The sequence below is a fragment of the Amblyomma mixtum genome, chromosome 1, assembly GCF_055824585.1.
Source record: "Amblyomma mixtum isolate Tamu chromosome 1, ASM5582458v1, whole genome shotgun sequence".
In the NCBI taxonomy this organism is placed as follows: domain Eukaryota; kingdom Metazoa; phylum Arthropoda; class Arachnida; order Ixodida; family Ixodidae; genus Amblyomma; species Amblyomma mixtum.
The window spans coordinates 245361251-245388045 of NC_143012.1; the positions used below are offsets into that span (position 1 = coordinate 245361251).

The following is a 26795-nucleotide window of genomic DNA, read 5'->3' on the forward strand; positions in this document are numbered from 1 at the left end:
GTTCGAGAAAGGTCACTCGCGGGTCGAAGGAAAAGAGAACGCAAATAAACTTTGCAGAAAAACTTCCAAAATAACAGAGCCAGAAGCGAAAACAAGCAAACACAAACTACCGAGCGCTGCGGCAACAGCCCGGATGATTGACGAGGAAGGGAGAGAGAGAGAAAAAAAAGGAATAACACGCCGTACACGACGAGCGGCGTCCTAATTTCGGGCCAAATTCTCATTCCGGAAAAATTACAAAAAGAGGCAGAGCGGGCTGCGGCCTCTTCTGATGAGGGCGATGTTTCGGCGTCCACGCACATGGACGGCAGGGAAGAACGGCATTTGTATTTTTTTAGGGACGATATATACACGAAACGAGACGCTAATAACGCGTAACGTCTTCCTGAAAACAGCGAGAGCGCGCGTGCCCTGATTCAATCGCAGTTTTAAGCCGTAATGGAAAACCTCCGCGTATACCATAATACAGCGTATCACTCCTTTATCCTGCATACGCTCGTTTAATTAATGTCCTCTCTTTTCAATACACTGTAATACGACCACCCTGTTACTTTGCTTTTTCTACTCAATTCAATCCGCACCCACGCTCCTGACGATGCACAGAGTATACAGACTCGGTTAAAAAAAAAAAAAAAGGTCTTCGGGCTATGCACGGTTTGATGTTCAGCCGTGCAGCGGAGCCCTCTTTAAAGGTCGTTGAAGACCATTCCATCCAATCACTGATCTCAGTAAAAATCGACTCCCTGGCTCTCCCTGGCAGCGTTGACGTTTGACAGGCAGCAAATGAAAAAAAAAATCGGTGAACTCGTTTTTCAGGAAAGGAAATGGCGCAGTATTTATCTCACTTATACCTGAACCGCGCCGTAAGGGAAGGGAGGAAGGAGGGAGTGAGAGAACAAAGAGAGAAAGGGATGCCGTAGTGGAGATCTCCGGAATAATTTCGACCTTTCTCGATTTTAACGCCAGTCGATTCAAACTCATGACATCCTTGCCGAAAATAACAGGCTGCTACCGTTTTGAATGTGAATGGCGGTGTAGCATAGCCTCCGGGATACGCGGTTAGAAAGGAGTCGACGCGTGCACTTTCGTTACGAAATCGGCCGGTGATGGCAACACTTGTATTTCGGTTTTTTTTTTCTGTCTTTTCTAGCTTATAAAGGCTCCGTTGTCAGCGAGAGTGGCCTTTTTGTGATTAGAACGCGGTGCCCGATAGATAGATGGTCCTCCTCGCGATAGAGAGATGTTTAAAAATTGAGAGCTGCCGCGAGTGCTCTACCACACAGCTCAAAAGCGATAGCCATGCGGCCTGCAGTCTTCTAGGCGGTACCTATACATATAAGCTTTGTTCTCGCAAGTGCCTTTTCATTCTATTCATCCGTTCCCTCACGGCGCGGGCGAGGGGTTTATTCTGAACAAGGCAGCTTGAAGAAAAAAAAAAAAAACGAAGCATTATTGTGTATTTCGCTTAGTTCAGCGGTGTAATCGAAAAGCTGTAGGGTAACCCCGAATAAACTTTACGCTACATGAGCCGACGCGCTGTGCGCTAAGGGCTATAATCTCCATTCCGATTGTTGCCATGACGACGTGAATGATGCCCCTAAGGTGTAGTCGTACTCACGGTAAAGCAAGCATGTAATTACAGATAATGTCTTGCGTTAGCAAAAATTACTCGGAAACTTCGGCCGGCATAACATAACGATTATTTCCCAAATCAATTAATTTCTTTTTTTAATATGCTGCCCTGCGGCTTTAGCTGAATTGACACCACGGCCTGGGCTTCGGCCAATAGCGAAAAGCGAAGGCTGGGCGTGCCACCCTTCGACCAATGGCGGAGAGCGGGGCGTTCAAAAATGGAATCGAATCAGTTTGAGAATCGTCATATTAAACCGAACCCGGTGCATACAGGCGGCGACTAAAAAGCTCGCGAACTACGCATGACTGCATTGCTAAGCGAAACCGGACGTAACCTAAACACAGCGAAATGCTCGCAATGAAGTGCAGGGCGCAATACACTTTTATCGAGAAAAAAAAAATTGATAAAGCCTGCGACCCCTTAAAAAATGAACGGTAATTCATCATCGTCGAAAAACTATATGTCAGTTTAAAATAAATGACTCGCCGGAAATCCTCGGCGCTCAACGAACAGGTGAAACGCAGCTTAAACTGGAAAATAAAGACGCAAAGGTTCGCAGAAAACAAAGTAAAGAAAAATAGACGGCGACTAAAATTAGCAGCGAGAAAAAGAATGGGCATAGGTTTACATTCTTCTTAAACAATCGCGATAACCACCGAGTGCGCTGGCGGGGTGAGTATACAATGACGCGTGTAAATATGGGGCCCGGTTCCACGAACGCTGCCCGTAGTTCGTCGTCCCTTTGTTTCGCGGACTCCACAGATTCCGCCAATAACAAAATCAGTTTTCAAACGCGCGTTCGCCTGAGGTTCGTCGCCTCAGTACCGTCACCTGCGCGAGACAGTACAATTAAAAACGCCGGAAATAGAGCGGACGAGGTTTGTGCGGCTCTACGCCATTCTTCTCACCAGCTGTCACATTTACAAGGCTCATCAACGTTGCGTTATCCTCCTCTCTGTTCGTTTCCTCTGCCCCCCGCGGCGGAGAACGGCCTAAACTAATATTGAAAAAACGTAAACCGGGGGGACTGGGAGGCGGTACCCGGGAACACGCACACATACACGTAGCTCCAATACGAGAGGAACAGTGCAGTTTGTACGAAACAGCTAATTCTGTTATTACTTCTGCGCTGAAGTATAAAAGGCCTAGTGGGCATGCCTCAGAGGAGGCACCTTCCGGGCCCGCAGGGTGGTGTCCGGAAGGTGGAGGCGTCACCTGCCGAAAGAAGACTTTACTGCTAACGCTGTAAAGGGCTGGACTTGAGGAAAAATGGCAGCAATAAAGGCTCATCTCTGCGCTAGCTGTCTCTGAGCCCGAAGGTGCGGAGTTCGATCCCCAATGCCGTCGGGTACCGACTGGCTTCCCAACAGGTACAAATCTTTCTCGTCGGCCTGGTGCTTGGTTTCCCTGGGGTGAAATGCTTGCTAAAAGGGGTCTTTGACTGTACCTTGTGCCGATAAAAAAAAAAAAAAACACCTTAGTTACGGCGCCCATCGGTACAAGTGCGCTTGCGCTATTAAAAACAAATCATCAGGTGTATGGGCCTGTTATCCCTTCTCGACCTCAGATTCCAGTGTTCGGGGTAAGGACGATGTTAGTGCTGTCCTGTCGTGCATCTTATTTGACAGCCACTAGGCGTACAGATGCGCCGGTCCTCTCCACGAGACGTGCAAGTTTTTTCGCTTGAAGCCTTCATCTAACTTCACATCGACCTCAGACATCCGCCTATATATGGCCAAGAGGAGTGCTTGAAGACGCACTCTGCATCCACAGCGGTTGCTCCAGCGGCAGAGCCAACTGCCCACGCTTTCATAACATGCGATCGCCGCACGAATCACAACCGCAGCTTAAAAGTAACAACCGTATACATGCATACTGGTGCCAGATGTTTGCATGAATTTTTTTTTATTTATTTATTTATTTCAATACCCTAAACGTAGAGGTCCATGTCCTGTGCGATGGCAGTGCACGTTAAAGAACCCCAGGTGGTCGAAATTTCCGGAGCCCTTCACTACGGCGTCCCAGCCTGAGTCGCTTTGGGACGGTAAACCCACATAAACCTTAAACCCATATCCTAAAAGCCCATGCGGGTATTACATAGAGGGGGGAGGGGGGGGGGGGATTTTCATCAAAGAAAACTTAAAGAATATACAACACAAAATATAAAGGGCTGAAAACAAGTAACCAAGTTATGAAGCCAGGTACAAGAAACTGACTGCGCAGCGCCAAGTGCGTTCAAAAAAGCCGTGCGCTTTTTTTTTGTTTTTGCGACGGATTTAAACAACCGGAGGAGAAACCTGTCAGACGTAAAATCACAAAAAGGTGTAAAAAGTTCGTTTTATGGCCTGCACTCATATTCCGTATACACTACGTGTATAGTCAATGTTCCGGGATGAACGTCGGCCTTCTCCGCTACCGACGCTGAGTTCAGCAGTTCAGCCTCAAAATTTATAATCCTGCTGGCCACATGGATATAATGGGAAATAATTACACAGCTCATCGGCGACGAAACCCGACGTCGGCGCTGACCAGCAGCAGTGGTCCCAAAAAAATACCCAGATGACGTCACCGTGGTATCGAAGAAAAACAGATCTCTTCCGAAGGTGCGGGAAAGTGATCCTACAGGACTTTCAGGTTGCAAGCGACCACGCAACAAACAAGCCATAAAAACGCTTCGCTTCTTGGCGAACCCAGGAGAACAAAGGTTGTCTTACGACTATATGCTAATCAGTAGGTGCGTCATTAGAAAGATAAAAATAAATAACGAAATTAAAATAAATAAACAGTGCTTTTGAAATTCAAAGCCTTTAATTAGTATAGCTTTAAGTGCCCTCCGTAATTTTTAAGAGGACATGGTCGCACATACTGAGTCGCAAACATCGCAAGCAGAGTCCCGGCCGGCGTATATAGTATAAACCACCACAGGACAGTCTATACGTTAGGCGCCGGCGCGCGCGAGGCAGACGCATGTCGTCATTGCTCGTTTGCTCAGAGTTGGTTAGGTACGGTTTGAAAGGGTTTCTTTCCGGGCCATCCAGCCAGTCTGCGTTAATATAATAATAATCAAGCACAAAGAAGGAAAACGCCCAAAGCGAAGAGCTCATCACGTCTACGCTACATCTATGCAAGAGCCTATTAGATGAACTCTTCGCTGCGGTTATAAAGCGCGACGTGAGCGCACGCGTGCAATAAAGCGAACCCCCATAAACCGCGAAGTCGGCACATGCTTGGCTAGGGTATACTACGCGTGCACGAAAACATAACAGTATAGTAAAAGAGTCACGTAAAGCGCAGAAAGGCGTGTATAATTGCGACGTCGTTTCCACAAACAGGCACAATTCCGCCAACCAGTGTAGCCATGCATATGTAAGGCGAATGCAAATTTAGTCTTCCACGACTCAAGTCCGCTTCTCGAAGCTATTTAGCCACGCCGCGTGTGGACATGCAAACGCCCTCAATTTAAAGCACCCCCTCACCCCTTCCGACTTCCATTCTGAGGAGGTTACTCGTGTTATACCTCCACGCTTCATGTGCACATATTTCCTCACGTCACACCGAGCGCAGGTGCTGACCTGCGCGTCGCCGCCGCTGCCTTTCAGCGAGGCCCTATGGGATTGCTGGTTAGGGCTGTCCCAACTACACGTACTTCCATACCCGCGGCCCCCAGAGAGCAATCAGAGCACCAAGCGCCTGCGAGACCACGCGTGGCAGCAGGCGCGAGCGCTCAATTGGGCGTTTCCGTTTAATTCCAGCTACACGAAACTCCGAAATGAAATCCGGCATTCATGGAGCTGATAAAAATTACCTAGAGAGAGTAGTGGCCCCACCATTTGTGCTAAAGTTTCTTAATGAGCATTCTCGTACAATTAGAGAGTACCGTACCAGGACGAACTTGTTTGCAAATTCATTTTTTGTTAAAACGGTGCAACAGTGGAACCGGCTTTCCGAAATGCAAGTGTTCTCTGCAAGTGAAGATGTATTTTTTGCCAATCTGTAACCCCTCTGCTATAAGGCCTTCGGGCAATGCGGAGTAACTCTTGAATAAAGAATAAAGAATCCACAATAAGACGAGTGCTGTGTACTGTTACATACAGGTGCGCTTGGAACTGGAGCTCGGGCAGTGCGGACGCAAAAATGTTTTCGCGCTGCAGCGGACGCAAGAGTGACTGAGAATTTGACGTGAAAGCCAAATAACGCATTCCTGCACTACAAAACAAAAAGCACCCCTCTCAATGAAGCATAGTTGTGGTGTGATCGCGCGTAGCGCGAAATAAATCACACGATCCCTTTTCACATTCCCCTCTCTCACACACACACAAACGCACACAGTCACACACATGTAAACCCACCTCTGACGGCAGAGGCGCCGAGTGGCGTGGACCTCGCCGTGGGTCCTCCGCCCTGGGAGCCCAGGGTCCGGTTGGCTGCCGGCCCCGCCGGAGTCGAGCAGTCTGCGAAAAAAGCAAGGCGGACATTGTTACAGTACAGGGGTGACCGTCAACTGCTGCAACGCGTGAAAATAGGCAGCATGCAGGCTCCTTCCTCCTGCAGATGACGCGATCCGCACAAGGCAAGTAAAAAGAAAAAAAAGTCTGTCCGCAGTAGTCTACGATTATAGGTTGTCAACAGTCCGCTTATAATTTGCCTACAGTCCGTCTACCGCTTATCCACAGTCCATACACAGTGCGTCTAGTTTGTTCACAGTTTGTTTACAGTAAGTTTCGAGTAAGATTACAGTAAGTTTACAGTAAGTTTACAGTAAGTTTACAGTTTGTCTGCACTCCGACTACCGTTCATCCCAGTCCATCCGCAGTCTATAACGGACAGCCTAAAGTAATTTTTAAGTGCAGTATGTCGAAACCTAAAGCTAAAGCTAAAGCTCAAAAGGAATGCTGCACATCAAGTACAGGCGCCCGCATGATTTGCGTTGGTGGGTGCTCCAAGGAGCTCTGGCAGTGCACACAAGAGAGGAGGGAGTGAGAAGGAAGAGAGCGATGCAGCGGCAGTCACTATCACCTCTTCACCAGCCCCGAAGAAAGAGGGTGAAAAGTGTGGCAGTGTCTTGTTCTCAATAACCCGTGCTCTTTGCGTAAATGGCAAAAAGACGCCGCATCCGCATTAGGAGTGTCGCCGCGGCTTGCTGGGAACCCTAATTTGGCGTCGCTCCCCTACCCCCCCCCCCCTCTCTCCACTCTCCACGCAGACAAAGAAGAAACCTCATTCTGTGAACGTACCAACACGCTTTGCCCAACCAGAAGCGACCGGCGCGAGCGGAAATCGAATCCGCAAGCTCGGCTCAGCAGGCGGACGCCCTACATTTCCTCCGCTGCACTTTTCTCGGCGTCAGATCGAACACGACCTCAGCAGAATGGACGACCGACAACGTGACAGAGACTGAGCGAACGCATCCAACCGCAATTTACTTTTTTTTTTAACCTTTAAAGACACGCGCTTCCTGAGAGACCCACTACGGTGAATAAAGTCCACTGAAAAAAAAAACACGCATCTGGTTTGTTTGGGTTTAACGTCCCAAAGCAACTGAGGCTATGAGGGACGCCGTAGTGAAGGGCTCCGGAAATTTCGACCACCTGGGGTTCTTTAACGTGCACTGACATTGCACAGTACACGGGCCTCTAGAATTTCGCCTTCATCGAAATTCGGCCGCCGCGGCCAGGATCGAACCCGCGTCTTTCGGGTCAGCAGACGAGCGCCGTAGCCACTGAGCCACCGCGGCGGGGCAAAAATAAAAAACACGCATCTATATCCGGTATATCATAATACAGAATTCAAGTCGTATGTTTATTAGAGACGGATAAAAAATTGTAATTCTCAGACGCAACAGTTCCTGTAGACACAATACAGAATCGGCGGCAATGACGGTAGCTACGACACTGAAATGAGGGTCTATTTAGACATTGTCGTGTCCGGTCGCTGTGTTGAATGCAGCGAAAGACGCACACGGTACTTTTAGACTTCGTTTATTTAAAGCTGAAGAGGGTGCGACCAGCGTCGACCGAGGTAGGAGCCGAACTGGCCGCCCGAAGAAAGGAGGGAGTGGAGAAGCGTCCACGGCAGGGAGTGGCTTCCCAGAACAGGAGGAGGGTGCGGGGGCGCACCGTGGGGGGGCATCCGGCGACAGCGTGCGACGAGGGGCAAGCGGTCGTTAGGAGGAGGATTGAGTGGTCGTTAGGAGGAGGATGCGAACTGTCGTTAGGAGGAGGACGCGGGGGCGCACACACACAAAAGCAATAAGGGGACACAACACTTCCTTCCCCCTTAGAAAGTTGCCTGGTATCGTGCAGGGGGTCGGCGCTCACGCGTGGAGGCGCGCTGGCTTTGTGCGCTCGGGGGAGAAACACTTGTAGGCTGGCTGTTGTTCGCTGTGTCTCCTGGGTCTGTCCTGGGCGAAGTCTCTTCTTCCGGGAAGAGGTGCCAGGCTATGTGGGAAAATGGTGCACGTGTTCTCTCCGCTGGCGGACAGCTCTCAGACGGCGTCGTAAATCTACGCAGCTGGTTGAGATGTCGACGTGCTACTGTGCCATGTATGTTGACGAGCCAAGAGCGCAGGCCTATGCGTCTGACAATTGTAGCTTCCTCCCAGCGTGGCTTTTTCAGAAACTGTCGGGCGAGGACGCGCTGCCCCTCATTAAGCGTGCCGCAGCGCGGAATTGCTTTTTCTTCCCGGAACGTCTCTGCCTTTGGCTCGGGGAGGATGGCTGTGAGCTGGGTTCGCATTTCACGCTCGAACATCATTTTCGAGGGGGTCTGGCCTGTTGTGCTCTGAACCGTCGTGTGCTGCTTGAAGAGAAAGCGCGCAAGGCGGCGCTGCAGCGAGCCTGTCTGATCTCTTTCAAGGGCGCGTTTTAGCTCGGCTACGTAGCGCTCGGCTTGTCCGTTTGTCGCTGGGTGGTAGGGGGCCGATGTAACTGATGAGATCCCGTTGTCGCGATAAAACTTGAGGATCTCCGCAGACACAAACGGTGTTCCGTTGTCCGACACTACCTTGCGCGGCAGGCCGAACGTTGCAAATAGTGATCGGAGGTTGTCAATGACTGCTGCCGAAGTCGTCTGTCCCATTTGCCTTATCTCAAGCCACTTTGTGTAGGCATCTACGACCACAAGGAAAGTGCAGCCCTCAATTGGTCCTGCAAAATCAATGTGCAGTGTGTGCCATGGTGTGTCTGGCTTTTCCCATTCTGGGACAGGAGCTTTCGGCGGGGCGCTCCGGCTGCTCTGGCAAGGCTTGCATTCTCGCACCACTGTTTCGATGTCGTTGTCAATGCCAGGCCACCACATGTAGCTTCTGGCACACTTTTTCATTGCAACGATGCCCCGATGTCCGGCGTGGATGAGAGACATAGCTTGTGCGCGTAGTTCTCTCGGCATCACAACTCGGGACCCAAATATGATGCAGCCGCGATGGGTGCTCAACTCTGTAGCTCGCCTGCGGTAAGCGTCGAAGTTGTCCCCTTTGAGTTTATGCACGTTGCCTTGTTGAACAGCTGTGTAAACTAGCCGGAGAGCTGCGCACTTCTGCGTAGATGCTGCAACTGTGCCTGCTGTAAGCGGAGGTTCTGGCAGTGCTTCGAACATCAGAACGTCTCCTGGTGGAAATGGTTCGTCAACAGTTGCGTCTAGTGGCAGACGGCTTAGCGCATCGGCGTTTTGATGTTTACTCCCATTGCGGTAGACCAGAGCGTAGTCGTACGCTGAGAGTTTGATGCACCAACGTGTCATTCGCGGAGACAAAGTTGGTGGCATAGGCCTTTGTGGTCCCAGAATGCCCAATAGCGGTCGGTGATCGGTTATAAAGGTCACCTTCCGGCCGGCAATGTACTGGTGAAAATGTGTCGCCGCGTAGACGATGGCTAGCCCTTCTTTGTCAAGTTGCGCGTAGTTGCGTTCTGCTTGCGACAACGTACGTGAGGCGAAGGCGATGGGAGCTTCCCTTCCTTGCTCGTCAGTTTGCGATAGAACCGCGCCGACTCCGTACGGTGATGCGTCGCAAGCCAAAAGCAGAGGCTTCCTTTCGTCGTAGTGGCGGAGGACTGTACATCTTCGAATCAGGTCTTTCAGGGCATCGAATGACTGCTGATGGCGTGGCGACCATGTCCATGTCACATCTTTCCGAAGGAGTTGGTATAAGTCGTTGGCCACGGTAGCTCTTTGTTCCAAGAACCGGTCGTAGAACGTCAAGAGTCCGAGAAAAGCCTGTAGCTCCTGCTTGTTTGTTGGAGCTCGTGCTTCTGTGATCGCTCGCACTTTGTCCTCGGTAGGGTGAATGCCTTCCGCATCAATTCGGTGTCCCAGAAATTGCACCTCTGGCACCGCAAAACAGCACTTCGATTTGCTTATGCACAAATTAGCGTTTGCTAGCCTTTCGAGAACGAGCTCTAGGCGCACTGCATGCTCTTCAGTGGAAGTGCCACTGATGATGACATCGTCAAGGTAGACACAAACTCCTGGGATGCCCTGAAGCACTGTCTCCATGAATTTTTGAAATATGGCCGGGGCTGCAGCTACGCCAAAAGGCAGTCGCTTGACTTTGTACAAGCCTTTCAGTGTGTTAATTGCCAATAATTCAGCAGTTGACTCGCTCACCTTCAGCTGCTGATACGCCTGGGTGAGGTCCAATGTGCTGAAGACTCTTGCGCCACGTAGTACACTGAATACTTCTTCAGGTGTCGGTAGCGGGTAAGAGGACGCTTTAGTCGCAAGATTGACGGTGCTCCGGTAGTCTCCGCAGAGGCGTATGGTTCCGTTCTTCTTGCGAACTACGACAAGTGGTGTGGCCCATTCTGAATGCTGCGTCGGCTCGATGACACCTTGCTGCTCCAGTTTGTCCAACTCTTTTTCAACTGAATCTCGGAGAGCAAACGGCACCGGCCTGGCCTTCAGAAATTTGGGTTGCGCGTTGTCCAACAACTCCAGTGTGACCGGGGGCCCTTCGTTTCCTGGAATCTCTTCCGAGAATACTCTTTCGTATTTCTCTTGCAGTTGCTCAACCATGTTCTGGCTCGGCGTCTGGTGTATGCCGCATATCATCACGCCTAGTGGAGAAAACCAGTTTCTCCCTAGAAGGCTTGATCCTGTGCCCTTCACAACAAGCAGAGGTAGCGTATGGGTCTGGCCGTTGTAGTTAACCTGCACGTTGGCAGAGCCCAATAGTGGCAGATTCTGTCCTGACCACGTTCGCAGGTGCGTGTCGTCTTGTTGCAGGGCGGGTGCGTCAGATGGCCATGAAGTTCGGAACGTGTCCTCACTGATCAGAGTACAGGCTGCGCCGGAGTCCACCTCGAACTTAATCAGCTGGTGATGTACGCTTACTTCTGTAAAAATCTTCGGTCGCGTGCCGAGATTCATGGTGTTCAGGTCGTACAACACAGATGGTGTTGCTGATGTTGCTCCATGGAGATCAGATAGCGGCGTATTCTCTGAGGCGTTGACGCTGTGATTAGGCTGGGAAGGTGACTTTATCTTGGCAAGTCTCCGTTTCGTAATGCATGCTCTTTCGATATGCCCTCGCTTGTGGCAAAAATTACACGTGGCTGACTGGAATCGACATCCCTGGGGGTTGTGTTGGTCGTCACACCGCCAGCAGCGTTGTGCCTTTTTGACCGATTTTACAACAACAGAAGGCTTGCGCACCTGGTTGCTTGTCTGGTGTACCGGCTCGGTGTTCCGGCGAATCCCTCTCTGCTGGTGACCGGCGCTCTCCGCTCGAACGGCGATGTCGTAAGCTTTGCTGAATGTGAGGTCCTTCTCAGCGAACAGGCGCTGCTGCAGTGACTCGTCACTCAGTCCGCACACAAATCTGTCGCGTAACATCACGTCCAAGGGAAGCATGGTGGTGTTAGCAGAAGAAGCTGCGTCTCCCTCCTGCCCGGTAGCTGTTGTCGACAGCGTTCCAAAATTGCAGTCGGCAGCGAGCTTCTTGAGCGCGGCTACGTAGGCGCTCACAGTTTCTCCTCCCAGTTGATCTCGTCGTTGGAAGCGAGCCCGGCTGTAGACCTCTGATGGCCTCGGGTCGTAGTGCTTTTGCAGTGCTGATACGATGTCGTCGTAAGACACTGCCGCTGGTGTGCTTGGCTGAATAAGGGCGCAGACAGTATCGTAGGTCTGCTCCCCGCACAGCGTCAGCAGGTTGGCCCTCTTCAAGGCTGGGTCTGTGATGTTGTTAGCTTCAAAGTAGAACTGAAGGCGTCCAACCCACGATGACCACGATGAGCCGTTGAACTCTGGTATCTGATTGGGAAACCCTCGCGTAGCCATGGCTTGTCAATAGCGTTGCGTAGCGCGGGTCGAATCCACTTTCTCGTCGCCACTGTCGTGTCCGGTCGCTGTGTTGAATGCAGCGAAAGACGCACACGGTACTTTTAGACTTCGTTTATTTAAAGCTGAAGAGGGTGCGACCAGCGTCGACCGAGGTAGGAGCCGAACTGGCCGCCCGAAGAAAGGAGGGAGTGGAGAAGCGTCCACGGCAGGGAGTGGCTTCCCAGAACAGGAGGAGGGTGCGGGGGCGCACCGTGGGGGGGCATCCGGCGACAGCGTGCGACGAGGGGCAAGCGGTCGTTAGGAGGAGGATTGAGTGGTCGTTAGGAGGAGGATGCGAACTGTCGTTAGGAGGAGGACGCGGGGGCGCACACACACAAAAGCAATAAGGGGACACAACAGACATCATGACGTAAGCGGCGGCGGCGGGTAAAAATGAACCATTCGGGAGCCTATACTGAGGCCTTAAGTTTGGCTGGTTGCTATAACGTTGGCATTATCCCTGTAGCCGCGCTGTTTTTACTATGCCAACTATTCAGAGGCCAATAAGACCTCATCGCCATCAACCCAGCTTCGCCCGCTACAACACAACGGCATCTCCCATATATCTCCAATTAACCCTATCCTGGCCCCAGCTGCGGCCACCCTGTTCCCGAACAGTTCATAATCCTCCCATCAGATTCTCTGCCAGCCCCCACTCATTAGACTTCTGTAGGAATCCGCTCCCTGAGCATCGAGCACCTGTAAGCATTGCATGCACTGCCCAATATTATATATATATATATATATATATATATATATATATATATATATATATATATATATATGTAGTTGATGTAGTCGACACAACAAACGTCCAGATAAAACAAATAAATGGGCAGGTTTATTAGCCTGCGAAGGTTACATAAGAACACAGAAAAGACGGAGCACAGCACGCATGTCCTTTTCCGCAAGCGAGTTCGTACGGCACTGCCCGTGTCCCTCTCTCCGACCGGATGTCGAGGGGGCCACGGCAACCGGCGAGCGGTGTCCAGATGTGGCTCCGCGCCTCTTGGGCCTCCCGCTGCTCTTCCAAGAAAGGGGAGCGTGGTCGCCGTTGCTCGGAGAATGGCGGCCGCTGCAGGACTCGAACGGCCGGCGTCGCCTGTGCACTTGTCTCAAGAAACCGGAGCGCCTCCGTCGACAACAGTCGGCCATCCTTTTCCTTTCCAGCCGCCCTCGGTTGGTGTGCATCTTCGCTTCATCTGCTTTCTTGGTCCCGGCGTATGTTGTCGATGGCCTTCTCTCTTGGTTTCAGCATACTGGCGTCCAGCTCCAGTGCGATTTCGTCGTCAACTGAGTCCCCTGTCATGTTCCGGGGGCGAAAGTTGAAAAGCAGAGTGAATGGAGTCGTCTTCGTCCCAGTCCTTCCCGTCGCTTCGTTCGGATAAGCTGGCAATCGCAGGGGTTATCATTCTGTTGTACCTCTCGACTTGTCCGTTGGCACGAGGTGTGCAAGTTGCGTTTTTCACGTGGGTTATGCTGAGAGTCTTACAGTAGTGCTCGAATTTTCGGCTGGTGTAGGCAGTTCCCTGATCGGTAACCAACCTTCGTGGGGCCCCGAATATGGAGACGATGTCCCTGAGAAAGCTTTTGGCGTAGCCCGACGCGGTGCTTCGCACGGCCCGAATGAGCACAAACTTAGTGAAGCCGTCCACTGCCACAATCACGTGTGTATTGCCACTCTTGCTGCGGATAAATGGGCCCAAGTGATCCATATGAATGGTGTCGAATGGCACGGCCACTTTTTCGATGCTGTGCAGCTTTCCAGGTTTTTTTCCGGACGGAACCTTTCGATACAAACACTCTAAGCAGCACGAGATGTGTCGCTTCACGTAACGGCGCATTCTTGGAAACCAGTATTTGCTTTCGAGCAAGGCCATGGTTTTGTCGACTGCAAAGTGACCCACATCGTCGTGGCACCGTCTCACGACCTGCCAACGTGCCGCTCGTGGCACTACCCATAGCAGACGCTCGTCGCCGTTGTTGCCACACGTTCTCCTGAAAAGCCTGCCTTCAACCAGGACATATTCTTTTCTGATGCGCTCAGCTTCTTTCGTCTCTGATGATCCCTTTAGGGAATCCACGATCGACTGTAATGTTACGTCCGTCTTCTGTGCTAGCGTTAGCCAGTCTTCGCTGGAGAGCTCTGTTACAAAGACATTAATGCCACTTGCAACGTCAACTTCTTCAGCTTCCGATGCAGGAGCCCTGCTGAGGGCGTCGACGTGGCTCATTCTAGCTCCTGGTCGATGCTCTACATCAAACGTATACTCTTGCAACTTTAGATACCACCTGCCGACACGTGGCACCAGATCTCGCTTTGACAAAGCAGTTCTCAATGAGTTGCAGTCCGTAACAACAAGAAACTCGGTTCCGTACAGGTATGGTCTAAGCTTCTCAATTGTCCACACAACGGCTAAAGCTTCCAGTTCGTATGAATGGTAGCGTTCCTCGTCTCGCGTGGTGCTACGGCTAACATACATAACGGGGTGCATGAGGCCGTCTGGTTGCTCTTGCAACAACACTCCTCCGAGGCCGACCTTGCAAGCGTCGGTGTGCACTTCCGTTCTCGCTCCGTGTGCGTAAAGTGCCAGCGTTGGCTTGCTCATCAGCTGTCTTTGTAGCTGCCTGAATGCAGTCTCTTGATCGTCGTCCCAGCGCCATTCTTCTCCCTTGAAAAGCAGGATCGTAAGTGGCTTGGCTATCATGGCAAATCCAGCCACAAAACGTCGGAAATAGCTGCAGAGGCCCAGGAAGCGTCGGAGGTCGTGGACGTTTGCTGGTGTAGGAAAATTTGCAATTCCTATCAACTTGAGGCTGTCAGGGTTGATGGTCGATGCGGCAATTTCATAACCCAAGTAGCTAATTTTCTCATGGAAGAAGGAACACTTTTTCAAGCGCAGCGTGAGACCAGCCGAACGAAGGAGCTCAAGTACCTCGCCCAAGCTGTCTAATCCTTCCTCAAACGAAGCCGATGGAATCAGCAGGTCATCCATGTAGGCCATGACCTTCGTGTGCCTAAGGGAGCCGAGGACGGTGTTTACCATGCGCTGGAACACACTCGGTGCGTTGACAAGTCCGAATGGCATGCGGGTGAATTCGTAGTGTCCATCCGGAGTGACAAACGCTGTCTTCTCTCGGCTCTCTTTATCAATTGGCACCTGATAATAGCCGCACGCAAGGTCTAGGCTAGTGAACAGTCGTTTATCATGTAGCCTGTCAAGTTGGTCATCAATCAACGGAAGCGGATACCTGTCCTTTTTCGTTATTTTGTTGAGGGCTCGAAAGTCTACGCAAAGCCGCTTCTCGCCATTCTTCTTTGAAACAAGCAGGATAGGGCTCGCGTAAGCAGAGTTAGAGTCCGTTACTACTCCAGCCTCCTTGAGTTCGTCAATCATTGTTCTCACAGCCTGCCTTTCGGAGTAGGCTAGGCGGTATGGGCGGTACGTTACAGGAGCGTCGGTGATCACCTCAATCTTCATTTGCGCCGCGGCCGTGCACCCGATTTCTGAAAGGCACGTCGCAAAGCAGTCGCGGTACTGGTTAGTCACTGCGACGAGTGCCTCTTTCTGCGTGGCAGAAATCGTTGTGCCAACCGTCAAATCTTCACCCGAGATCGCCTTTACCAGTTTTCTTTCGTTGCTGTTTGCGATCAGGGAGGGTTCGGTATTTTCTTCTTCCATGCACAACGTTCCTCTCGCGATCTTCTGGTTTTGAGCGACAATCAGAGGAGATTCGGATACGTTTGCCACGGGCAGGCATATCTCGCCCTGTTCATCTTCTCTTAATACGCAGCTTGGCACATACCCGCCGCTCGTCTCGTGCAGCCTGCCGCGAACGAAGATGTCGCTGTGCGTAACGTTGTCACTCCCAAGCGCAATGAACCCGACGTAATTAGGAGGTATGACAACGGCCTCCTTCGCCCACAAGTTCACACGTCGCGGAGGTAGGGCCGGTATAGCAAGATTGGTGAGAGTTCCATCTTCGTCCTCCGACCCGTTACGCTCCTCGAAAATGCGCACGGTGTTCTTACGGCGCACCACCGTAATGTGAGGCTGCTCAGTAAAGGGTTGACCGACAAGCAATGGGACAGCCTGCACTTCGTCGCGGACAACGTGTACCTTGACGTCGGCCGTAGCCTGGTCCACCGTCAACCTCGCTTCGAAGCTTCCCAGGGGCGTTGTTTTTCCCATTCCGAACCCTCTGATAGTGAATGGACGGCTGAGTGCTTCATAAGAGAGACGTAACTTTTCCGCTTCGCTTTCTCGTATCGTTAAGCATTGGCTGCCCATGTCGATGTACGCTTTGATCGCCTTCCCATTCACGTTGGCATCCATGAAGTACTTCTGATTTAGCACCATGCTGCCACTTGTACTGCTGCTTTCTTGGGCTAGGACGGCTGTTTTAGCTGTGTCGCTGGCTGTCGAGCCTTTCCTCGAATAGCAGTCTTTGCTCTCATGGCCTGCTTTTCCACAATTCGTGCAGCGCGGTTTACGCTGAGGTTTTGGACATGCTGACGAGAAATGTCCATATGAAGAACAATTGAAACAAAGTGGCTCGCCTTTGTCGTTGAATTTTCGTCGGGGAGCCCTCGTCGATCCGTTGTCACCAGCGCAGTGTTGAAGCTGAGGCGCTGCTGGTGACGAATTGTTTCCTCCTAAGACGCGTTGAGGGTGCCGAATAGCTGGCGGTTGATACAGCGCCTTGGCTCTAGTTTCCTTTACGACTTCTGTACGCTCGTAGAGCCGCTTCATGCACCTGAGCAACTCGTCGGGGCTGGCGTAGTCTCTGACGCTGAGGGACCGCACAAGATCTTCATTGTCGAGTCCAGTGATAAGGTATTCAATACAGGCCGGGTCGCCTACATTGCAGCGCCTTGCTTTCGCCAGCTTGTCGTAGAAGTACGCCTCTATACTTTCGTGGCGCTGTTTCTTGCGAGCTTCCATGTCCCGGAAGGTGTGCTGGAAACTGGATGCTGACGGAAATGCCTTCTTCAACTCGCGTTTCCACTCTGCCCAAGTGCGCTGGACATTCGTCAGGCCGTCGTACCACGTCTTGGCAACACCTTGCAGCTTTGTGAGTGCGAAGCACGTCGTTTGCTGGTCGCTCCAACCGTACGCTGCAGCCAGGTTGTCTACCTTGTTCAGCCACATTTCGACTGTTGGCTGGTCGTTAGATGACGGGTCATAACTTGGCACAAGTTGTGCGCTTGCCGTGGCCAGTCGTCCATCCACGACGCTTGATGTTCCCGTTGGTGGGTGATGTGGCGTTTGAGCCGCCTGCAGAAGCTGGGCTGCTCCCTGCAAGGCCTCACGTACTGCCGTCTGCACCGCAGCCTGCATCAGCGCCTGGAAGTCGAAGGCCCCGGGGGCTCTTCCGTTGGGGTTGTCCAGTCCGTGTCCGTCTACCATGTCGGCGTTCATGGATCCCCGCCCTGAATTAGACTGCCCCTCGTCGTTTCGTAGAGTATCGCTTTCGCTGAGTGCCGCCTCCCTTGCCCCCACATCGTTGGGCGCGTCGCTGTCCGTTGAAAGGCCCGGTCGTGGTGCTACCTTGCTCGCAGGACCTTCCGTCGTTGGCTTCGATCGGAGCATCATCGTGGCTTACGTGGTCGAAGCTCTCGGTGAAGGCGCCAGTTTTGCAAGGCAGTCTCAATCCCACTTCTGAAGATGTAGTTGATGTAGTCGACACAACAAACGTCCAGATAAAACAAATAAATGGGCAGGTTTATTAGCCTGCGAAGGTTACATAAGAACACAGAAAAGACGGAGCACAGCACGCATGTCCTTTTCCGCAAGCGAGTTCGTACGGCACTGCCCGTGTCCCTCTCTCCGACCGGATGTCGAGGGGGCCACGGCAACCGGCGAGCGGTGTCCAGATGTGGCTCCGCGCCTCTTGGGCCTCCCGCTGCTCTTCCAAGAAAGGGGAGCGTGGTCGCCGTTGCTCGGAGAATGGCGGCCGCTGCAGGACTCGAACGGCCGGCGTCGCCTGTGCACTTGTCTCAAGAAACCGGAGCGCCTCCGTCGACAACATATATATATATATATATATATATATATATATATGTGTGTGTGTGTGAGAGAGAGAGACTGGAAGAATAAGGAAGAGGAATGAGGGTCTCATATATATTAGAGAAGCCAACAGCCACAGAAACCAAGGAACACAGGGGAATTTTATTTATTTACTTATTTATTTATTTATTTATTTATTTATTTATTTATTTATTTATTTATTTATTTATATTTATTTATTTTGTGGTGCTGTTCAGTGAAGAACATTGCTGAATACGTTTTCTTTTAAAGCTAATTGATTAGAAAAGAAAAGAAAAAACAACCACATGCCGCCGGTGGGATCCGAACCCACGATCTCCGAAACCGGACGCGTAATTCGGAGGTCGTGGGTTCGGTTCCCACCGGCGGCATGCGGTTGTTTTTTCTTCTGCTTTTCTAATTAATTACCTTTAAGCGATAACGTATTCAGTAATATTCTTGACTGATCAACACCACAAAATAAATAAATATAAAAAAATTCTCCTGTGTTCCTTGGTTTCTGTGGCTGTTGGCTTCTCTAATACATATATAAAGAGAGATAGCTTTTAATTCAATTTCAAACCTTTTTGCTAGCCTGCAAGTGTCTGTCCAATAGATCACTGTACCGGTATGATAGAGCGCCTCTACTCTCCCCCAGTAAAATGCCAACAAGTGCCGCCGCACAAAAGGACGCGACGGAAAGCAAGAGCCACGACCTTCAGCTATTGTAGCGAACGATCCGCCACGCCGACGGCTCTTGTGACGGTACAAATCCTGCACAGACCCCACAAACGCGTGACACGACGCGCCGATCGAAGTGCTGACGTGCACCGAGACTCCCTCGAAGCGCCGGCATTCATTCCGCGACGGTGGGCACAACCACCGAGCAATCTCTCAAAAGCAGCGGCACGAAAACGGCTACAAGGCGCTTCGAATGGCGTGACGTCTCCGACACGATGCCGGCTGTATACGAAAAAATAGATTTTGTTTTTATTGTATTTCTTTCGCTGGCCGAACTCGACCAGAACGCAATTCATTTGAAAAGGATGGCTCGCAAGCTTGCTTGTGAGAATGAAGGAGTGTGGGAAAAAGGGCTGTGACAATCCGAGGACGTCTGTTTATGTGGCAAACAGTTCGGGGGTGGCAATAAATTCAGGTTAGCCGCCGTTCCTGGGAGAGGAGCAGTCTTGATTGGTAGTGATCGCTATCTCGCATTATGTGTCGCACGGGTTTAAGTCCCTTGCCCGTTCGGAAAATCCCCCCCCCCCCCAAAAAAAAAAATAAAATAAAGGCTAGAAGGACGCAATGTCGGAGCAACGCAAGAAAATCGTGACCCATATATCCAGTGTAAAAAAAAAAAAAAAAAAGTTATGACTTTGAGGGAAGAGGCCACCAGACAAACAAATGACGTCAACAGCACTGCAAAGCTTTTACTGCAAGGAGCAGCTTTATACATACGTTGAAGCGAACATACCACGCAGCCACGGTAACCACGGATATGCCATCGACGAAGCCTTACGACACAGTCTAGCGGACAATGGTAGCGCAATACCACCCTGTTATAGCACATTTTATCTAATTCGCACATTCGAACTTTCTATTCATACAATGCCGGCTATATGTCGATGTACAAACCTTAACTCCCGGCCCCAGTGCAACGGTATACACTGCGCTCTTGGAATTGCTCAATACCGAGAATGTAGTCAGTGATACGTGCGCCACGAAAACCGGCTTCAGATATACGTACATACATCGCCTAATTGGGGCCAGAAGCGCGCCGTGCGACCCTCGAATGCAATGAGCGGCATGCAAGTCCGCGTGATAACGCGCCGAACGTGTCTGGCATCGTGGGACCTGGACAACCGAGCCGACTCGACAGCACCCGCCAAAAGGAGAAAAAAAATAAAACAAGGAACCGCCGGCCAGTGGTACGACGGGATCAATATACGAGTAACCGAAACGCCGAGATGACTTTTTGCGTATCGTCAAAGTAGAAGGAAACGCTAATGTCACCCCCGTCGGCACGTTATGCAACAGAAATGGCGAAATACGGGCTGGTTGGTACATGCTTGAAGAATTGGATAAAACAGCCCAACGGAAGACGAGGCAAGAAAAGAACAAGCTCTTGCGCTGGTGTTTGTCCTTCTCTTGTCTCGTCTTCCGTTGCGCTGTTTTATCCAATTCTTCAAGTCATTAACAAACCACACTCATCGACGTCAAATAACGGAAAAGGGGGGGGGGGGGGGGGGGTGCTGAATCACGCTTCAACATTCAGGCTGTGCAAATTAGGCCGTGACTGAGACTCGTTTTCCTGTCACATATACCGAAACAGGGAATAATTGTTTCGAGAAATTAAAAAAAAAATTAAACGGTGGCTTCAAGACGCTGTACTGTACAGTAGAAAGAAAAATCTCTCGAACTTATTTGTGGACTAACACTGTACAAAAAAGTGTCTTTGTCTAGGTGACTTCCGCACCCCGACAACATTTTTTCTGCACGCGCGGCGTAATTAAATATCTGAAAATATCATCATCAGCAGCAACAGCATCATCAGCAGCAGCAGGTCAGCATTAGCGCGCAAAAGACCTCCAGAGGGCCTAATGGACGGCACCCTTGAAGGTGGTGCTCGAGAGATCCGCGAACGCAACAGCTTGCGAGCACAACTCACACAGCGCCGGCTTTCGAGACGATCGCCTCACACATTTCGGTACACGTATAAGCCGCACCGAACGCGCATATATAGCGTTTAGCCAAATTAGGGTCAGCCGCCATGCATAAAGACCCCGGCATTCCGCGCGCGTCGAACGAAGGAGTTGAGCAAGAGGGTAAAATAAAAAGGGAAAGGTTAGCACAAACAAAAATGAAAAAAAAAAAATTCAGCGGGCCAAGTCAGGCGAGAAACGAATACGTCGCCGGTTCGCCCCGATCAACGTCTCGCCAGCTGTTCTCTAGAGACCACCCCCCAGTCTACATACACACAAAGAGCTGCCGGTAGAAAAAACGGGGGGGGGGGGGGGGGGGGGGGGCAGGCTCTTCCGACTCGGTATAGGTTAACGCGGGGTCACACAGCTGCGCAAGCCTCGTTAGCGCATGGGTATATATGCACGCACACACAGCGGAGACTGCAGGGCACGAGGCGAGCTCGGAGAGAAAGAGTTGTTCAGGCGAGAGAAACAAGAGAGACATCGATCAGCGCGCGACACGCCGCCCCACTTCGTGACGTCGAGCCTTCGCTCGCCCACGCACGCGTTTAGGCACACGCGCGCGGCGCTGATCCGCCACAGATCCATCTTATTACGGGCCTCGTGGTCCGGGTGAAGTCGGGTAATCCGCGAGCGCAATCACCCGCTTCGGCGCGCCGCACTGAAGGAGAAGAAAGGGCGAACGTCCTTCTGTTTCCGGGCACACGAAGTTTAAATTCCTATCTTCATTTTTCCTCGGGCAAAAGCGTTTGCCAGCTTAGCCGGTCGGTGAATCGACCTCGCTAAAGAGAAAGGATTCGACGCCGGACGGCCGGCATGCACAGGGACGCGGAAGAAAGCGGTGCGGCGACGATTCATCACCGAAACTGAGCGAGGGATCCGCTGTATACAATATTAAACGCAACTACTGGCGCGAACTAAACTATGGACCTCGAACAATGTGCATGCGAGCTCGGCTGTATTACTCCTTGACACTATCCACGCATGCCACTGACGATTTAAGACAAGGAAATGATATTCGACTCGACAACGTCCCCTCAGGCGTACAGGACGTTCCGTTTCATTCAATACCGATTTTTAAATAAAGATTATATCACAGCTACATGCACAGCACCACTTTCTATGCTGGGTTATGTAGTCACGTGGATACCTCGTTTAACCTTACCTGCGACTATTAACTGAACTGAAGTGCATAACGTGGTGTAATTGTTTTACTGAGCAAAATGAAACGGCCGTATACATCTTGTAAAGTGTGGCGCGCACGCACGCACGCACGCACGCACGCGCACACATATATATCACGCATTTATAGCGAGGAAAGCTGCATGTCATGTTTCCGGATCACTCGTAGAAAACGCACGGGAAGCCGCGGTAGCAGCTAACCACTTGGAGCTCCTTGCCTATGCCGAGCACACCTCTGCGTATACGAACACGCAGGCACTGTGTCCGCGCAGTCACGTCGCCGTATATCACGGACTCCGCCCGGACTCGGGCAAGAAAAAGCTCCGTATACTGCGCGAGGATCAAAAAGAATGCCGGATCGTTCGACCCCTCCCTTTGGCGAGATCGATAGCAGTGTGACAGCGCGGTAGCGGTGCAAGGCTACTGAGAACGAGTTAGCTCGTTCAGTCTTGACCCTAGCGGCCGAATTCCCGCTGGTGAATATTAAAAAAAAAAAAGCCTGCGTATTGACCTTTAAGTGTACGATAAAGGACGTCCTCCCCACCCAGTGGCACCTAAGGGGTCGATTTTAATTTGCATGCCGTACGTATGCCGACGGTGCTCGTTCGGCAAAAAAGAAAAATATCCATTAACCATTAATTAGTTTCACGTCAAGGGCATAGCAAAACAACACGCGAAGTAACGCTACTAACACAGTGTCGCATGGAAAGCCTGCATGCTCCTGCTCGCAGCACAGTGATGAGCATGATGAGCATGAATTATGAAATACCGTACACACGCGATTCCTGCGGACGGTTTCCATCGAAGAAACTTCACAGGCCACGCACAAATGACACCACGCAATATATGGGTTTACGGAGTTTATGGGGGTTTACCCTCCCAAAGCGACTCGGGCTATGAGGTGCGCCGTAGTTAAGCGCTCCGGAAATTTCGACCACCTGGGGTTCTTTAACGTGCACTGACATCGCACAGCATACACGGGCCTCTATAGAATTTCACCTTCATCGAAATTCGAACGCCGCAGCCGGAATCGAACCCGCGGCTTTCGGGTCAGCGCGGCCGAGCGCCACAACCACTGAGCCACCGCGGCGGCTCCGTGAAGAATATGTATCGCGAGTTCTTATTAGAGCAGTCTCTCAATACAGGTTCTGCGACAGCTAAAAACATGGAAAAACGAACGGGCCCACGAAGCGAGAAGTCAGCCGGGAAACGGTATACTCACGGCTCCGAAAGACGTGCCACATTTTCGAGAAGCGGAATGGCGCGCTTCGCGTACCTCGAATGACTGCATGCGACAGCTAGGACAGATTGGCCGTGCAGCCAGTCGTACAATCGCAGCGCCAACAAGCCACATAACGGGCGCCTCTACGAGCTTCGCAGACAAGCAATTCCCGGGGGAATTTCTTCGCGCAAGCATCCATCAACGCCGCGCGCTCGGCAACAAGCACCGCTTGTAACTCCACCTCCAGCTGCCTATACAACAGCGTGCGCATACAAAAGCAGCATCCGCAGTTGAAGCAGTCGAATCCAACCAACACGCCACATCAGATGTTGGTAAGAAATTCATTATACCCACCAGAGGTGTGAATACGCACTGCTGGTGGAGTACGCATTGGACATACTCATCTAGCTATAGCACAATAATTTAGTGAGCGCGCTCTCGTGAAGAAAAAAAAAATAACGCATTTTTACGCCAGACAGATTCACTTTCGGACACACCGTATAGCGCAGGGTTCGGGCGACCGCCGATGTGGACTGTTCTTTATCAACGGCCGCCAAAAACCCACAGTACCCGAGAGCGTTCTTGCAGTCAACGCTACATGTAGAAATTATGCCACCGAGGACAGGTATCAAATCCGCACGCAGCCTCTAGCTTGGTACTGGACGTCACAAGCGCTGGGCGCGTATGTCATCCCATTTTAGCCGGCTTCAAAGCAATCAAAAGTAGAAGAAAACGGAAAATCTAATATTGTGGCCCAGCCTCCTTTGTCGTTCGTAACGTGCGCTTGGAACATCAGTGCGCGCCGCTATCCAAAGGCTTTACGTAAAGCCACAGCGCCCGTCATTCTCTCTGTTTCTGTCCGGTTTGGTGCACACTATACTTTACCACGCACTTAGGTCGTAAAACGAACCACACGTTTGGTCCTCCACACTTAAACGTCACATACACTTCCACTGCCGTTTACGCACGGGCCCAAGTATACAGGCTCCACATGAACAAAGGGGGCGTGGTCAATGCAGTCGAGGCTGTTCTCAGATTCGGAAACACGGAGCAAACAGTCACGGAGGTCGATGACGAGTGCTGACTGATACTTTTCAACCGCTCTCACACGACGCCCAGGACGAGAACGGATACGGAACTACAGGAAACGAGCGAACAACGGACACGGAACAGCGCTGTCCCGTTCCGCGTCCGTCCCCACCCCTGGCGCTGATTCAGAGCTATGAAACAGTCACGCGTTTGTCGCACGCTACAATCTCAACTCCAAACGACAGCCGTCTACACGATAGCGCGCAAAACGAATGCACCGCAAGCATCGCGGGCCCGCGGATACTCGAGAAAGTGATGAAGGCAACGCACTCGGCACTGGTCACGCCTTCATTTCTCGAACACGAATTCAGCGGCAGTAGATGCATTCACTGGTGTATAATCGCCTTTTTACACTCATTTAATCGTCGAAAAGCACACGGAAGTCACGATGACAGTTGCAACACTGCATTGATGCATCTTCCAATCACGTAAAATCCGCGCTGGCGCCTGCGACAATGCACTTCGTTTGCGGTCATCTGTTTGAAGCATTTACTCACCGCCGTCCTCCCGTCTCGCAGATGCAAACCTGAACACCCCCATTCTCCGCCGGTATACAGACCGCCGCGTATTTCTGCCTGTATACCGGCAGAAATACGCGGCGGCCCTCCCTCTACAACACAGCGCCGACAGTTAATTCCCCGTCACCAAGTACTGCTTTTAAGGCGAGAGCCTTTAACGCCTCATCGTTGTCGACAGAAGGTTGTCATCAGAGGTGTCACGCTTTTCTGTTGGTCGAAATGGTTATGACGTCAGAGTGCGCGGATTCGCAGTAATGAGGTCATCCACAGATGCATGACGCCGCCCTTTGGAGCACACAACAAGTAAAATAGTTGTCCGCTCCGACAGGTGGCGTAAGGCGGCCGTGGGTGACCATATTACATACCTCATTACTGCGAACAGAGCCACGACTACAACCGAACTCATCGAAGCAGAGAGAGAGTCGTGCTAAAGAAGCAGTCAAAGTCGGCAGTCAAAGTGTGTAGTTCTAATGTGTAGTCAAAGTGTGTAGTCAAATAAAGCACTAGTACAGCACAAACAGTCTCGCAGTCAATGCCAAACAGTGTGCCAGGAAAGGCTTTCGCCTTGCAGCACTTTAGACAGCCAAAGTGCCCCCTCAATTTTTTTGTCAAAAGTATAGACTCGAAGGGCTTTGCTTATTAGAGTCATTGGATTTTTCCAGTAACAACTGCTTTTAAGCCTTGCACTTGCGACCTCAGCCATCAACCCTCAAAACTTCTCTCATTTTTACTTTCACCTAGTTAACTAAACCTTGGACGCTAATTATTCAACCCCCAATGTTGTTTCCTGAATATGAATCACGGCCGTCAATGTCACGACATATGAGAGTTCCCTCAACTGTTTCCCTGCTTTTCATGCAGCAACCGGAAAATATTGTCAGCACGATATCCGAATTTGACACTAACACGTCTCCTCCCAACTGCCAGCTCTGTATAGGATCGAAAAGTTGTGCTTTCCTTGGAACTGTACATCGGACAGATTTACCATTTAAATGCCTTCTTCACACTTCCTCAAACTTTTGTTCCAACGGCAAGTTACCCAGCACTTCCATTTCTTCAGTAAAGATCCGCTCAATCAGTTCAAACCTTATGTTCAAAGTTTGATCCATGCGGCAACTGACCTCTCAAGCGACACGTGGCCTTGAGGGACGCTGTTGTCGAGGGCTCCGGATTAATTTAGACCACCCACGGTTCCTAAATGTGCGCTGACATCGGACGCCTTTTTACATTTCGCTTCCATCAAAATTCGGCCGCCCGGATCGATCCCGCTAACTTGGGATCCCTTTTATCAAAGGGGGTGCGCTAGAGGACAGTTTACTCCCGTTTAACTCCCACATAAGCGTATTCGTGTTCAGTGTGCAGATGGCAGCCAAAACTACAACAAAAAAAGCTCTCCGCTTATAGCCTCACCTCCTTGCCTCAATCACTCAGGCCGACCCACAAGGTACAAGTTTCCTACGAAGAAGCGACCAACTTCGTCCGAAGCGTCCGTCGAACGACATAATGCAGGCGTCGGAAAATCGAGTCTTGACTTCGCCTCCAGTGCTTCGTATACGATTCCCACATTTCCTCGAGTGGCTTCGTTTGTAGTGCTGCCGCGTGTGCCTGAAGCAAGCGCACCAGCCGCAATCTGCTGGATTTCAAGGCATTGCTTTCAAATCTACAAGGCACACAACAGCGTTCGCAAACGTTTAATCCGGCCACAACCACGCCGTTCTAAAATTCTGCAAGTTCCTTCGTATCTGCAATGCCTCCAAAGTGTGCAGCGCGAGAACTGTAGCTCTTTCTGCCCTTTTTTTTTTAGCATTAATGACTTTATTCGCGTCGCTTACACAAGACGTTGGAGGCCTGCAGAAAAATTTGCCACGTCGACAGCCTGACAAAGCCGCAGGCACCCCGCACTGGCAAAATCTCGTTGCAGTCGCAACAAAAAATTTCGGACATACACATAAAAATACATAAATACAGTATACAGATACACATACAAGAATAGCATTGACTTCAACATTGGAGCATAAGAGGAAAAGAAAGAGAAGGCATTACACTTCAAGGCACAATTTTACAGAGTGTAGAGTAATAAATAGTAGTGCTTCAGACTTCAAGACA

At 51.0% G+C, this 26795-nt stretch overlaps 1 protein-coding gene across 3 annotated transcripts in view; it reads right to left on the reverse strand.

Moving 5' to 3' along the window:
* Positions 1 to 26795, reverse strand: part of Orp8 (Oxysterol-binding protein-related protein 8) — a 111036-nt gene that overhangs the window by 49988 nt on the left and 34253 nt on the right. For all 3 annotated transcript variants that reach the window (XM_089565628.1, XM_089565629.1, XM_089565632.1), the window contains exon 3: positions 5983 to 6084. In XM_089565628.1, coding sequence (XP_089421754.1) covers positions 5983 to 6084 — 102 coding nt within the window. The remainder of the gene's footprint in view (positions 1 to 5982; positions 6085 to 26795) is intronic.